Source organism: Dreissena polymorpha, chromosome 5 (genome assembly GCF_020536995.1).
Source record: "Dreissena polymorpha isolate Duluth1 chromosome 5, UMN_Dpol_1.0, whole genome shotgun sequence".
Classification (NCBI taxonomy): domain Eukaryota; kingdom Metazoa; phylum Mollusca; class Bivalvia; order Myida; family Dreissenidae; genus Dreissena; species Dreissena polymorpha.
This window is the reverse complement of record NC_068359.1, coordinates 10,503,306-10,516,382: the sequence shown is the minus strand read 5'-3', so window position 1 is coordinate 10,516,382 and position 13,077 is coordinate 10,503,306. Positions and strand designations below refer to the sequence as shown.

General features: G+C 37.3%; 1 protein-coding gene across 2 annotated transcripts; it reads left to right on the top strand.

Annotated features, from left to right (window-relative positions):
• Positions 1-324: 324 nt before the first annotated feature.
• On the top strand, positions 325-12,746 carry LOC127880982 (elongation factor Tu-like). 2 transcript variants are annotated; one of them, XR_008049846.1, is made up of 3 exons: positions 325-779; positions 10,528-11,962; positions 12,125-12,746. XR_008049846.1 is itself a non-coding variant. In XM_052428537.1 (2 exons), the coding sequence occupies exons 1-2, from the start codon at positions 362-364 to the stop codon at positions 11,505-11,507; spliced, it is 1,398 nt and encodes a 465-aa protein (XP_052284497.1). In that variant the 5' UTR covers positions 325-361; the 3' UTR covers positions 11,508-12,746. The 2 variants fall into 2 exon arrangements, 1 of the variants encoding a protein (XP_052284497.1); XM_052428537.1 differs by having other exon boundaries at positions 10,528-12,746.
• The last annotated feature ends 331 nt before the right edge of the window (positions 12,747-13,077 follow it).

Sequence of the window (13,077 nt, the reverse complement as noted above, 5' to 3'; positions counted from 1 at the left end):
AACTCTGTGATTTTGTGAAATACACGATTGACACGCGCCTATTTTCACCAAGAACGTCAGGGGGATTCTTCTGTTCAGTTTATAAACAATAAATATACAACAAATATTCATTTTCATTACAGGGTCTTAATTTAGACCTGGGGGCAGTAAATTGCCTTACTACTGGGACAAACACGATGAACAATAATTAGCTACATTGTTAAGCTTAATTAAAAAACCTTTTTAAATGTCCATTGTACTTATAATGATAAAATGATAATTATGAACACGACTAGGCCCACAATTTGTATTTCCGACGACTTTCTCTTTCTAGAAATCATAACGTGATAATTTTACGCGCCGCGCATGTGCGAAATCCAAAATGGCCACCCATGTGTTTCGCAGGTTGCTGTTGCCGACAAACACGCCGGTTACGCTGAATATAGCTAGTTATAACATAAACAGATATTTCTGCGTCACAGCGCTCACTCGGTTTGCAGCAGCGGGACCCAGCACCGCCGCTAAAGCCACGTACAAACGTGATAAACCCCATATGAATATTGGCACAATCGGCCATGTCGATCATGGGAAAACGACCTTGACAGCTGCAATTACGAAAGTTTTAGAATCAAAGAAATTGGCAAAGTTTCTGAGATACGACCAAATTGACAGTTCTCCAGAAGAGAAGTCGCGAGGTATCACAATCAATGCCACCATTGTTGATTACGAGACGGAAAATAGACACTATGGCCATGTTGATTGTCCAGGTCATCAGGATTACATAAAGAACATGATCACAGGTTTGATAGTGTTTTTTTTTAATAATAGTAGAGAAGAGGTTAAAATGTTTAAAAACATATACCCATGATCAGGGTCCATCTATGTAGTTGCAATAATCCAGCTATTGACGCTCTGGGTTGCTTGGAGTTGTACAGTACAGGCACCATGTACTTAAACAAAAACAAAAACGCCTGTCCGCGGTGTTCACTTTTCCCGATGGGTGACATTTCGCGGGGAACGGACACATTACTGACCACGGTGTTCAGAGAACAACCGAAATTAACGTGATTTCACACTATCGTTAACGGGAACACCAGTGATCACCGTGATGCTGCGCAGCCATGCACTCTAAACACTTGTCTGCAAGGGTCATTCACGCGTTTTAAATGTACATGTACAAAAGACAATCATGCAATACATGTAGATATTACATGTATGTGCAGGAGTTGTTTTTTACTAAGATAGTCGGCGTCTTCCCCTACAGCGATTTTTTTTGTCCAATTGGGAAAATTAACCGTACCGGTCCAATTGGGAAAAATTGAGTCGTGATAGCCTGAAAATTGGGAAAAATCAAGTCGTAAAACCCTCAAATTGGGAAATTGGTGTATTTGATTTTATGCTCCCAAATACTTAAAAATTGATAACTAAGTGTTTTCAAGCTGTCAATATTATATTTACCTAGGTTCAAACCATAGAGCAGGGCTCAACATTAACCTTAAAACCAACTTGCCCTGCCGGGCAAGTACTTAGAAAATCTACTTGCTCTGAATGTAAAGTCACTTGCCCAAACATGAAATATCACATTAACTGTAAACCATTAACTGTAAACCTCATATGTTTTAATAAAGATCAAAATGATACACCACAAAACCTTTTTTTATTTTTGCACATTTAACAAAATTTTTACAGTAATTAAAGTCTAATTAAAGTCTAAATGTAGATTTGTGCCAATATTTGATTATTAAACATTGCTCCTAACGATTTATCATATCTCAACCATTCAAACTCACTTTTCCATTATGGTAAAAAGTTGCGTTTTCGTTTCAATTCGCACTTTTTGGCACTTTCGGATGATTTTTCTGTGCATTTTTCATTGGATTTTGCAGACTTAAAGTTACTTGTAAAGCCGAAGCAAAATAAACTAGACATTTTTCGTCTGCTAACAGTACTGTAAACAACATTGAACATGTGAACCGTAACAAAAATGTCAATTGACGTAAAGTTAAAGATTTTTGAAAATGTATGTCGCAAAATATGAAATATGTAGATACCGAAGCTATTTGTTGTTGTTTTTATATAGTTATAATTTTAGTCGTTTAATTACCAACGATGTTATTTGTAACTGAATAGTAATGAAAAAGATAAACACAATAGCATTTGAAAGCCGATGTTTGGAAACCCAAGCCATTTACGGTGTTTCTAAAAATAAGTTTGGAAATGCAAGCGCACCATGCTTAGTTAGTTCGGACTTCCGCAAACAACAATCGCCCAGGTAAATTCGTGCATTAGGCAAATTGTTTGTGATTATTTGTACTATTTAACCACGGAAACACACGTTCTTCTTTTTTCTTTTTGCACTTGCCCGGGCGGACAACTAGATTATAAAATAACTTGCCCGGACCCAACTTTTACTTGCCAGGGGCAATCGGACAACCGTTAATGTTGAGCCCTGATAATGCTTAATGTTTCCCAATTTCATGGTTTATCGCGCTATTTTTCCCAATTTCATGGTTTATCGCGCTAATTTTCCCAATCAAAATGACACTGGCTGTAACAAAAAAGCAAAAAAAATCACTGCATAAGGCATGTTATATTAACGTGATAAGCAATGATTAATTAACTTGGTGTGTTATTCTGGTCGGTTATGATGTTATTTATAATAACCATCTGTGTTGGCCATCTGATATCGTTCTGAAGCATGTATTCGCTAATTCATGAATTAGCTGGTCTCTTTGTATATAAGATGTTGCTTATAGTAGGAATTTAAACCAATTTAATTTTTGTTGTTTTCAATTTTCTAATGCGTATAATATTTTGCATACTAATATTTAATATAATTATACCCCCATTACCATTGGTAATTGGGGGCTATATAGGAGTCACTTTGTCTGTCTGTCGGTCTTTCCCAAAATTTCATCCGATCTTCACCAAACTTGGTCACAAGTTGTATTTTGATGATGTATAGGTCAAGTTTTAATATGGGTCATGCCGGGTCAAAAACTAGGTCACGGGTCACTTAGTGTGTTTTAAACCGAAAGTTTGTCCGGACCATAACTATGTCATTTATCGTTAGATTTTAAAATAACTTGGTACATTTGTTCACCATCATGGGACGGTGTGTCGCGTGAAAAAGGTACGTTGATATCTCCAAGGTCAAGGTCACACTTGGAGTTCAAGGGTCAACTGCTTGTCCGGGCCATAACTTTATCATTTATTGTGAGATTTTAAAATCATTTGGTAAATTTGTTAACCATCATGGGACGGTCTGTCGCGTGAAAGAATTACGTCAATATCTCAAAGGTCAAGGTCACACTTTGAGTTCAAAGATTAAAAATGGCCATAAATGAGCTTGTCTGGGCAATAACTATGTCGTTCATTGTGAGATTTTAAAATCATTTAGAACATTTGTTCACCATCATTGGACGGTGTGTTGCACGAAAGAATTACGTCGATATCTCCAAGGTCAAGGTCACACTTCGAGTTCAAAGGTCAAAAATGGCCATAAATGAGCTTGTCCGGGCCATAACTATGTCATTCATTGTGAGATTTTAAAATCATTTGGCATATTTGTTCACCATCATTGGACGGTGTGTCGCGCGAAAGAATTACATCGATAACTCCAAGGTCAAGGTCAAACTTTTAGTTCAAAGGTCAAAAATGGCCATAAATGAGCTTGTCCAGGTCATAACTACATGTATGTTTTTTTTATTGTGAGATTTTAAAATCATTTGGCACAGTTGTTAACCATTATTGGACGGTGTGTAGCGCGAAAGAATTACGTCGATATCTGCAACGTCAAGGTCACGCTGTGAGTTCAAAGGTCAAAAATGATCTTGTCCGGGCCATAACTATGTCATTTATTGTGAAATTTAAAAAATACCTGGTATATTTGTTCACAATCATTGGATGATGTGTCATGCGAAAGAATTATGTCGATAACTCAAAGGTCTAGGTCACACTAGGAGTTCAAAAGTAAAAAAATGGCCATAAATTTGGACGGCATGTCATGCAAAAGAATTCAAGAGTTCAAAGGTCGAAATGGCCATAATTGATTATGGCATTATAATTCTTAAAAATCGCCATAAATTTGATTCTCTTGTTTTGTGAAGACAGCATGCAAAATAGTCTGTGTCAATGCGGCACTTGGGGGTATACGTCACGTCTGTGACAAAGCTCTAGTATTTAACTTGTTACGTCACAGCGCGCATGTCAGATACTAGTCTGATCAATACGGCCTAAACCAACAACGGCCTCAATAAATGGCAACCAGTCTTTTTCATGCATGGACATTGACAGCCAAGATAATAACGGTTCGAATGACAATGATCATTATTATACATTACTATCGCTATTACAACCATACAAATTGATATCTGTGTCATTAAAATTTTAATAATCAGGTTTATGATTATCATGTTAAGCGACTAGGCCGTCATGGATTTGGACCATCCTGACCCGCATTCGTAAGATGCATAAAAATAGACCAATCAGGTGCCCTCGGAAAATTTTGTCAGCAGAAAGAGCGTTGGTACGGAAAAGCATGTGTATATGATATCTGTATCATTTAGATTTTAATAATCAGGTTTATGATTATCTTGTTAAGCGACTAGGCCGTCATGGATTTGGACCATCCTGACCTGCATTTGTAAGATGCATAAAAATAGACCAATCAGGTGCCCTCGGAAAATTCTGTCAGCAGAAAGAGCGTTGGTACGGAAAAGCACGTGTATAAAGACGCTATCGCTATTTTTGCACCTCAGAAACTTTCAGAGCCGTTAACAAACCTATACAAACCAAAGAATTTGTTCTCTTTTTTAACGGACAATCAGTCCTGTATATTTGACCGACAGGCCGGACCTTACAAAATTTTACAGGACATGACCGTCGGTCCGGCCATGTTTGGCTGAGACTGTACCATGGTAGTTAACTTGAAATTCACAACGAAACTTTTAATGGAAATTAAATGATCTCAATGTTGTAGTTGTACCCGCTTCCAAATTTTTATTTACAAATAAATACACCCACGCCAATTTTCGCGCGCTTTTTATCAGGACAAAGAAATTCATTTATTTTATGTAGAAGTTGTAACCGAAAATAGCTGTACACGACGGGTGCAAACCGTGTCAGGTGATTAACGCATGTTGGAATACAACAGTCCTGATTGGGTGCTTATTTCATCAATTCTTTAAATAGAATTATATGCCGAAATTCATTTGATACTTTCAAAAATTGTGAACGTTTGTGTTATTGACACAGTGCCCCAGATAAGCTGCAAATCTGCGTCTTTCACCCTATTAAAATATTAAAAAAACGCAAAGAAATACAATATCATGCGTATTAAAAACGCAACCAATTCGATTTTTACGCAAATTCCTATAATTCGATGCGTACGTTACCATAGCTTCAATCGAAAATTCTTTGCTCATTTTTGGTATATCCTATTTGCAATTATTATTGTAATGCGACGTCGCTTTTATTCAGCAAGCTTCTGGATGAATGAGCAGGAAAACAGTCAAAGTTATTCAAACACTCTGCAAACTAGATTTCATAGTTAATTACAGCATCTGATCAAATTATTTACGACATACATGCGTTTTATGGTATGAATTTTTATAACTCATTTCACCCTATTTCAAAACCAAAATCACCCTATATTTTAAAATCAATGGGTGATAACCCTATTTCCCAAATAATTATCTGGGGCACTGTTGACATTCTTGTTGTCTATATTACCCACCCATAATTTGCTTTTAAAAATTGAAATCAGGCATATACATGTATGGGATTATTGAGTAATGGGAAAAGATGGGAGAAGTTGCATGTATGCGATTGAGACAGTTGACACGTATGTATTGGGGAATCCAAAGACTCGGGATAATACGATTACTACAATCAGTTATGAGTTCTCCATGGCTTCAAACTGTTAATTGAATAATCAAACACGCAATTATCACTCCTCGGTGAGGTATCCTACAGCTAGGTGCGAACACAGTTTTCTTTTATACGCGGCGTTTAAAAAGACAGAAAACACTATTAAACATTATTAATTATCACTTTTAAATGAAAGGGATCAATACAAAACATTTATGTTCAATTATTTTATTTTTATCGTACACGATGAACACCGCGGTAGATATTATGGGTTCGCGGTTTTCGCCTTATGCCTTATGGCAAACAGCCACCGCGACATTTGATCTGAACACCCATCGCGGGGTTCATAGTGGTAAGCGAACACAGTGAGATGAACACCACGGCGAGCGGCGTTTGTTTAAGTACACGGTGCCTGTACTGTAACTGGTAAAAATATTTTTCATTGAAACTCTGCCAATTAAGCGGGTTCAATAATTGGTAAAATTAGCAACATCAAATTAACGCTAACAGATCATTAATTTATCCTTAATGCTCAAATTAAAACAACTTACTTGATTCTGTGTGGTCGCAGGATAATGATATTAATCTAAGTTTCAAACACATCAAAGGTTCACAAAAGTAAGTTTTTGCAGTGGAAAACACTAGTTGCAATAATCAAACTCCCAGCTATTGACCCTTTGGGTCGCTGGGAGTTGCAACTGGTTACGGCATGTTTGATGTCAAGTCTCCCGCCCGAAATCCGGGCGGTAGTTTAATTGGTAATATTTGCAACATAAACTATTTTCTGGCATAAATGAACACAAACAGATCATGTATATAATTATCACTAATGTGAAAATTAAAACAACTTATGGGATGTGATGTATTTCGAAAAATCTGAATTAAAAAATACGCTATCTATTATCTCTGAATCCCCGTTGAGATAGATGTTGTGTCTAATCAACCTATCATAATACACCAACTTTCTACGTAACCTCCGTAAGATAGATCGAATTGTCAATTCAGAATTTCCACTTTCAGTTTGAATCAGTTTTTATGTCCCCCACTATAGTAGTGGGGGACATATTGTTTTTGCCCTGTCTGTTGGTCTGTTTGCGCCAACTTTAACATTTTGCAATAACTTTTGCTATTTTGAAGATAGCAACTTCATATTTGGCATGCATGTGTATCTCATGAAGCTGCACATTTTGAGTGGTGAAAGGTCAAGGTCAAGGTCATCCTTCAAGGTCAGAGGTCAAATATATGTGGCCAAAATCGCTCATTTTATGAATACTTTTGCAATATTGAAGATAGCAACTTGATATTTGGCATGCATGTGTATCTCATGGAGCTGCACATTTTAAGTGGTGAAAGGTCAAATCAAGGTCATCCTTCAAGGTCAGAGGTCAAATATATGTGGCCCAAATCGCTTATTTTATAAATACTTTTGCAATATTGAAGATAGCAACTTGATATTTGGCATGCATGTGCATCTCATGGAGCTGCACATTTTGAGTGGTGAAAGGTCAAGGTCATCCTTCAAGGTCAGAGGTCAAATATATGTGGCCCAAATCGCTTATTTTATGAATACTTTTGCAATATTGAAGATAGCAACTTGATATTTGGCATGCATGTGTATCTCATGGAGCTGTACATTTTGAGTGGTTAAAGGTCAAGGTCAAGGTCATCCTTCACAAGGTCAAGGTCATCCTTCAAGGTCAAACATCATAAACACATCTTGTTTTTTTATAAACTTTTTGTTTTGAGCATTTATCCACAAACAACACGTAAATTGATATCGATGATAACAGGTATTGTGTTTGCTACGCTGTTTTAGGTTGATCGAATTCGAATTTATAGACAAACTTGAGACTTGTTATTTTGATTTGGTTTAATCAAGAAGAACGCTGAGCAGTACGTATGTACTCATAAAACGCCAAGTATTCCGAATTTGAAAACATGCTTGTGTAAACAACACTATCTCTAGAATGCTCGGCAAGATGGATCTTGTGTCTAATCAACCAATTGTGCTACACTGACTATCTCTGGAACCTTCTTAAGATAAATTTTGTTGTAGATTGAATCGTCTAGTCAAAACTTCAGTTTTCGGTTTAATAAAGTTTTTTATCAGCTTTTGTTTCGGGCATTTATCAATAATAAACACGCTAATTGATGTCGATGTGAATAGGTATAATACCGTATTGTGTCTGTTACAATGTATTAGGTTGATTGAATTTGTATATTATTGACAAACTTGAGACTTAATTTTTTGCCATGGAATTTTGTTTTATAAAAAAGAACTCTTAAGCTGAATGCATGTCCATACAAGCTCAGAGCATTCAAGAACAACTAAAAAGACATGGTCAGGTTTTTTTTCCTTCTTTGAGACCCGCCGAATATTAGCCCTATCCGCTAGACGAATTCTTCCCCTCATTAACCCGTTTTTATGCCTAGCTTCTAGAGAAAAGGCCTTGGCAAACAGTGTAGACCCTGATACACGGTGTCCCATCAGGGTCTGCGCTGTTTGCTTAAAGGAAGTTCTGTAAGAAGTATTCTAAATATAGAAATAAATATACCAGACATCCCTAATTTTGGAAATAAATTGATCAAATTTAGAAGGATTGGAGAGTCCACTAGGCATAAATGGGTTAAAGTAAACACTCTTTCAACTGAAGCCAATCTTGAGGGCTTTCACTGTCTAAATCAGGATTCTAAACCACAGGTTTCATAGGGCAACTTACTTCGGACTGAACCAGGTTTGCGTCAATATATTTGGATGGCGATGAAACATTGTTATTATCAACATCTGATATTGTTACTCTGGAGTTGCATTACAGTGTTGTTGTTTTTCATTTATTTGCAATTTCAAAACATGGTAGTCCGACTGGGCAACAATCTTTTAAGAAAAGCTTTAACCATTTTCCTCACAGTAAATCACTGTATGCTTTTAAAGAAAGAAGATGGGCATTATGCATTCAGTCATGTCAGCCATGTTATATACATGTAGTTGGCTGATTTTATTACTTAAAAGTATGCACAGTGACTATTCTAGAAATGAAAAATAGGGGGGACTTTTCAGAAGCAGGGGGGGGGGCATGTCAATGTCAAAGTAGTTTTAACAATTTGTACAACGACTTCTCTTCAGCTCAAATTTGGGGATGACGGGCAACTAAAAATAAAAAGATATTAATAAATTGGAAACACCCAGGTAAAAATATTTGAGACAAAAACAACTTTTTATTTCAATTGACTGGTAGATCTAAGAAGTTTGAGCGAGTTATCATAATCGTAGTAGCATGCCCATGTGTAAAAATACAGCACCGTTTAACACGTGCATCACCATGTTTACTATTTCAGTTTACTATGGCATGTTTCTATCTAAAAATAGCAATCTAAAATCGTGACAAACTTTCTCAATCCTTAACAAAATTCGTACAGTTGTGCACGATTTTGTGAATGACATTGCGTTTTGTTATAAATGATAACCTATTTACCCATAGATAGGCCATTTACATGTACAGGATATTTATGCCCCCCTTCGAAGAAGAGGGGGTATATTGCTTTGCTCATGTCGGTCTGTCTGTCTGTCTGTCTGTCGGTCCGTCCACCAGGTGGTTTCCGGATGATAACTCAAGAACGCTTGGGCCTAGGATCATGAAACTTCATAGGTACATTATTCATGACTCACAGATGACCCCTATTGATTTTGAGGTCACTAGGTCAAAGGTCAAGGTCACAGGTGAAGGTCACAGTTACTGGAAATAGGCATTTTAAGGATTTAGCATGGTTCAAACAAGGGAAACAACTACCGTTTATGCATGTTCTTTTTGTTACAGCATTTGCCTCCCTTAAATTCATTTAAAATCTCATTTTACAGCAGAGATTCCAAATATGACCTGTAAATGAGCCCCATATTTACTGCCAGTGCTAGGTTACCTTTTCCCATTTGATCATTCTTAAGTATTGTTATTGTACTACTACTACTACTACTACTACTAATACTAATACGAATACTACTACTACTACTACTACTACTTATACTAATACTACTACTACTACTACGACGATGACGACGACGACGACTACTACGACGACGACTACTACGACTACGACGACCACCACCACCACCACCACCACCACCACCACCACCATTGTTCACAGTGACAAAAAACGTATTCACACAATGGCTGCTACTACAACTTATAGCCCATTTAGGGGGGCATGCATGTTTTACAAACAGCCCTTGTTTTGTTTATGAAACAGTGGGAAAAAACTTGTAAACAATCAGCACCGGAACTAACAAGTTTTGGGGCAGACATTCGGCATGTTATGGATTACATCGATTTGTCATACCCACCAATATGCAGTACTCATAAGTATACATGTAAATGACTGACGATAATTAATCGGCTCTCAAAATTTTCGGCAAAAGTCGATATACATGTAGCTATGATCTTTAAAAAATACTCCTGGATGTTGAGCGCCCATATTTTCTCACACACATACTGAAAATGTGCACAATATTTGGACAAATAGCACGAATCTTGCGGTCTAGAACAGACACTGATGCAGTAGATAATTATGATGTGTTCCTGGTTCTGGGCTATTTATGTTTTGCCCAAGCAATTATGATAGTACTTATCTGGGCAACATACCGTAAAAAGTTAGTTTCTATCCTGTTAACATTATGTATTTCAGGGGCAGCTCAGATGGATGGATGCATTCTTGTGGTCGCAGCCACTGATGGCATGATGCCCCAGACCCGTGAACATCTCATTCTGGCCAAACAGATCGGCATCAAAAAAATGGTGGTCTTCATCAACAAGGTCGATGCAGCTGATGTTGAAATGGTCGACTTGGTGGAAATGGAAATCCGTGAACTTTTGAATGAGTTCGGTTTTGACGGTGACAACACACCCATGATCAAGGGATCGGCTTTGAATGCCCTGAACGGTGAAAATGAAAAGTTAGGAAAGGAGAAAGTGCTTGAACTGTTAAAATATGTTGATGAATACTTGGAATTGCCAAAGAGAGACTTGGACAAAGATTTTTATCTCGCTGTAGAATCGGCCGTCAACATCACAGGCCGTGGTACTGTGCTGACTGGAAAGTTAGAGCAGGGTGTGATAAAGAAAGGGGATGCCTGTGAGATTGTAGGGTTCGACAAAAGATTCAAGGGAACTATACAAGGTATCGAAATGTTTCGACAGATGTTAGACCGAGGAGAGGCAGGGGACCAAATGGGGTGTCTCGTTAAGGGAGTCAAAAGGGAAGAGGTTAAGCGGGGCATGGTTCTCAGCAAGCCGGGTCTCTTCAACATGTACAACTATATCGAAGCGCAAGTATATCTCCTGAAACCTGAGGAAGGGGGTCGAAAAAGACCTTTGATGCCCTTGCAGCAGCTGGTGGTGTACGACAAAAGTTTCGCAGTTCCGGCCGATATTGAGATTCCAAATGCTGAGATGATTATGCCTGGGGAGAACGCGATAATGAGGCTCGTATTCCGGACAGGGCTGCCTATGCTTGAAGGAGACCGGTTCACGCTGCGAGACGGGGCAAGCACGGTGGGTTACGGGGTCATCTCCAAGTTGCTGCCCAAGAGGAATCTGGAGGAGATAGATGCCCTGAAGAAACAGAAAAAGAAGGCCAAGAAGCTTGCAGCAGAAGAAGCAAAGTAAAGTGCGAGCTGAGGAATGTTGCATTAAAATACTGTTACAAATTTATTGTACTTAACAGTTCAAGTGAATAATATTGCTATAAGAAAGGCTAAAGATGACAAAGTTTTGGCAGATATGTATTTCATGCAAAAATATACCAAAAGTTTTAAGTACCGGGTAAATAATTGTGAATTTTAATTAGAGAAAGGGCTGTTTAATTAGAACAATATTCATATATAGTTGTCCATTTATTAACCAGGTTTTCCGAAGGAAAAAACTGGTTATTAGATTGGCGAATGCGGGCGGGCTGGCTGGCTGGCTGGCTGGCGGGCTGGCTGGCGGGCTGGCGGAATAAGCTTGTCCGGGCCATAACTATGTCATTCATTGTCAGATTTTAAAATCATGTGGCACATTTGTTCACCATCATTGGACGGTGTGTCGCGCGAAATAATTACGTCGATATCTCCAAGGTCAAGGTCACACTTTGAGTTCAAAGGTCAAAAATGGCCATAAATGAGCTTGTCCGAGCCATAACTATGTCGTTCATCGTCAGATTTTAAAATCATTTGGCACATTTGTTCACCATCATTGGACGGTGTGTCGCGCGAAATAATTACGTCGATATCTCCAAGGTCAAGGTCGCCACGACTAAAAATAGATTTAAAAAAAACAAAAAACTTACAAAGGGGGTTATTTTTTTTTGGTCATTTCAAAAGTTCAGTTTGAGTTTTCTCCCTTTATCAGATTTTTTTTCACAATGAAAACCTGGTTTTGTGACAATTTTGTCCCTTGTTTATGTTATAAAGTCATGTAAGGGTGACAGAAAAAAGAAGAAAAATATACATGTACCGAAAGTTTTCGGTGTTAAATTTAAATATTCAGGATATAAAGCAAGAAGACAGTCTAGTATTTAATATTTTTGTTGTTAATAATACAAAAAATAGTGAATTAAAAAACATGTTTTAATTCAAAACAATTGACCTACATGTACACATGTATTTAACTGACTAGTCCTTCATTGACTGAGTATACCTATTTTGAGAGTTTTGGAAATAAAATGTATGCATATTTTTGTTGACCATCATTTTCACACTTATTTGTTGCATTGTTTTGAGTTCATAACATTAACATTATGACATTGCTATCTCCCAATTTACTGAACAAAGTGTGGGCATCTCTATGGCTTTACAGACTTGTTAGTGAGATAGAGTCATCTCCCATGTTTGTCAAATAAACTGAATAAAACATTTCATGGTAGAATTTCTTAGTTTGTTCTATAGAATATCCTGACAGAATAAGCTTTGATCATATAATAAAAAATACTACAACCACTGTGATTTTTTTTCCCGCCAGCATGACATTTCGTAGTTGTTGTTTTTTTTCTTTAAAAAAAATTACTATTAAGTCAACGTGTAAATTCGCCATTTCTGATTTTGAAAAAAACTAAATTTGATTTGGTCATTTTCTGATTTGTTTGTAATAATTGCCGCGTTAAATCGCCATGGGGAGAGGGGGGGGGCTTGCTTGGGAGTCACATTTATTGTCCAATCATCATGAAACTTTTTGTCAATACATTTGTTTTAATGATATC

Bases quoted from the DNA above. Each gene is read 5' to 3' on its own strand.
- LOC127880982 (XM_052428537.1), top strand. From the start codon at position 362: ATGGCCACCCATGTGTTTCGCAGGTTGCTGTTGCCGACAAACACGCCG. The intron at 780-10,527 runs GTTTGATAGTGT...TATGTATTTCAG, and splicing joins CATAAAGAACATGATCACAG to GGGCAGCTCAGATGGATGGA.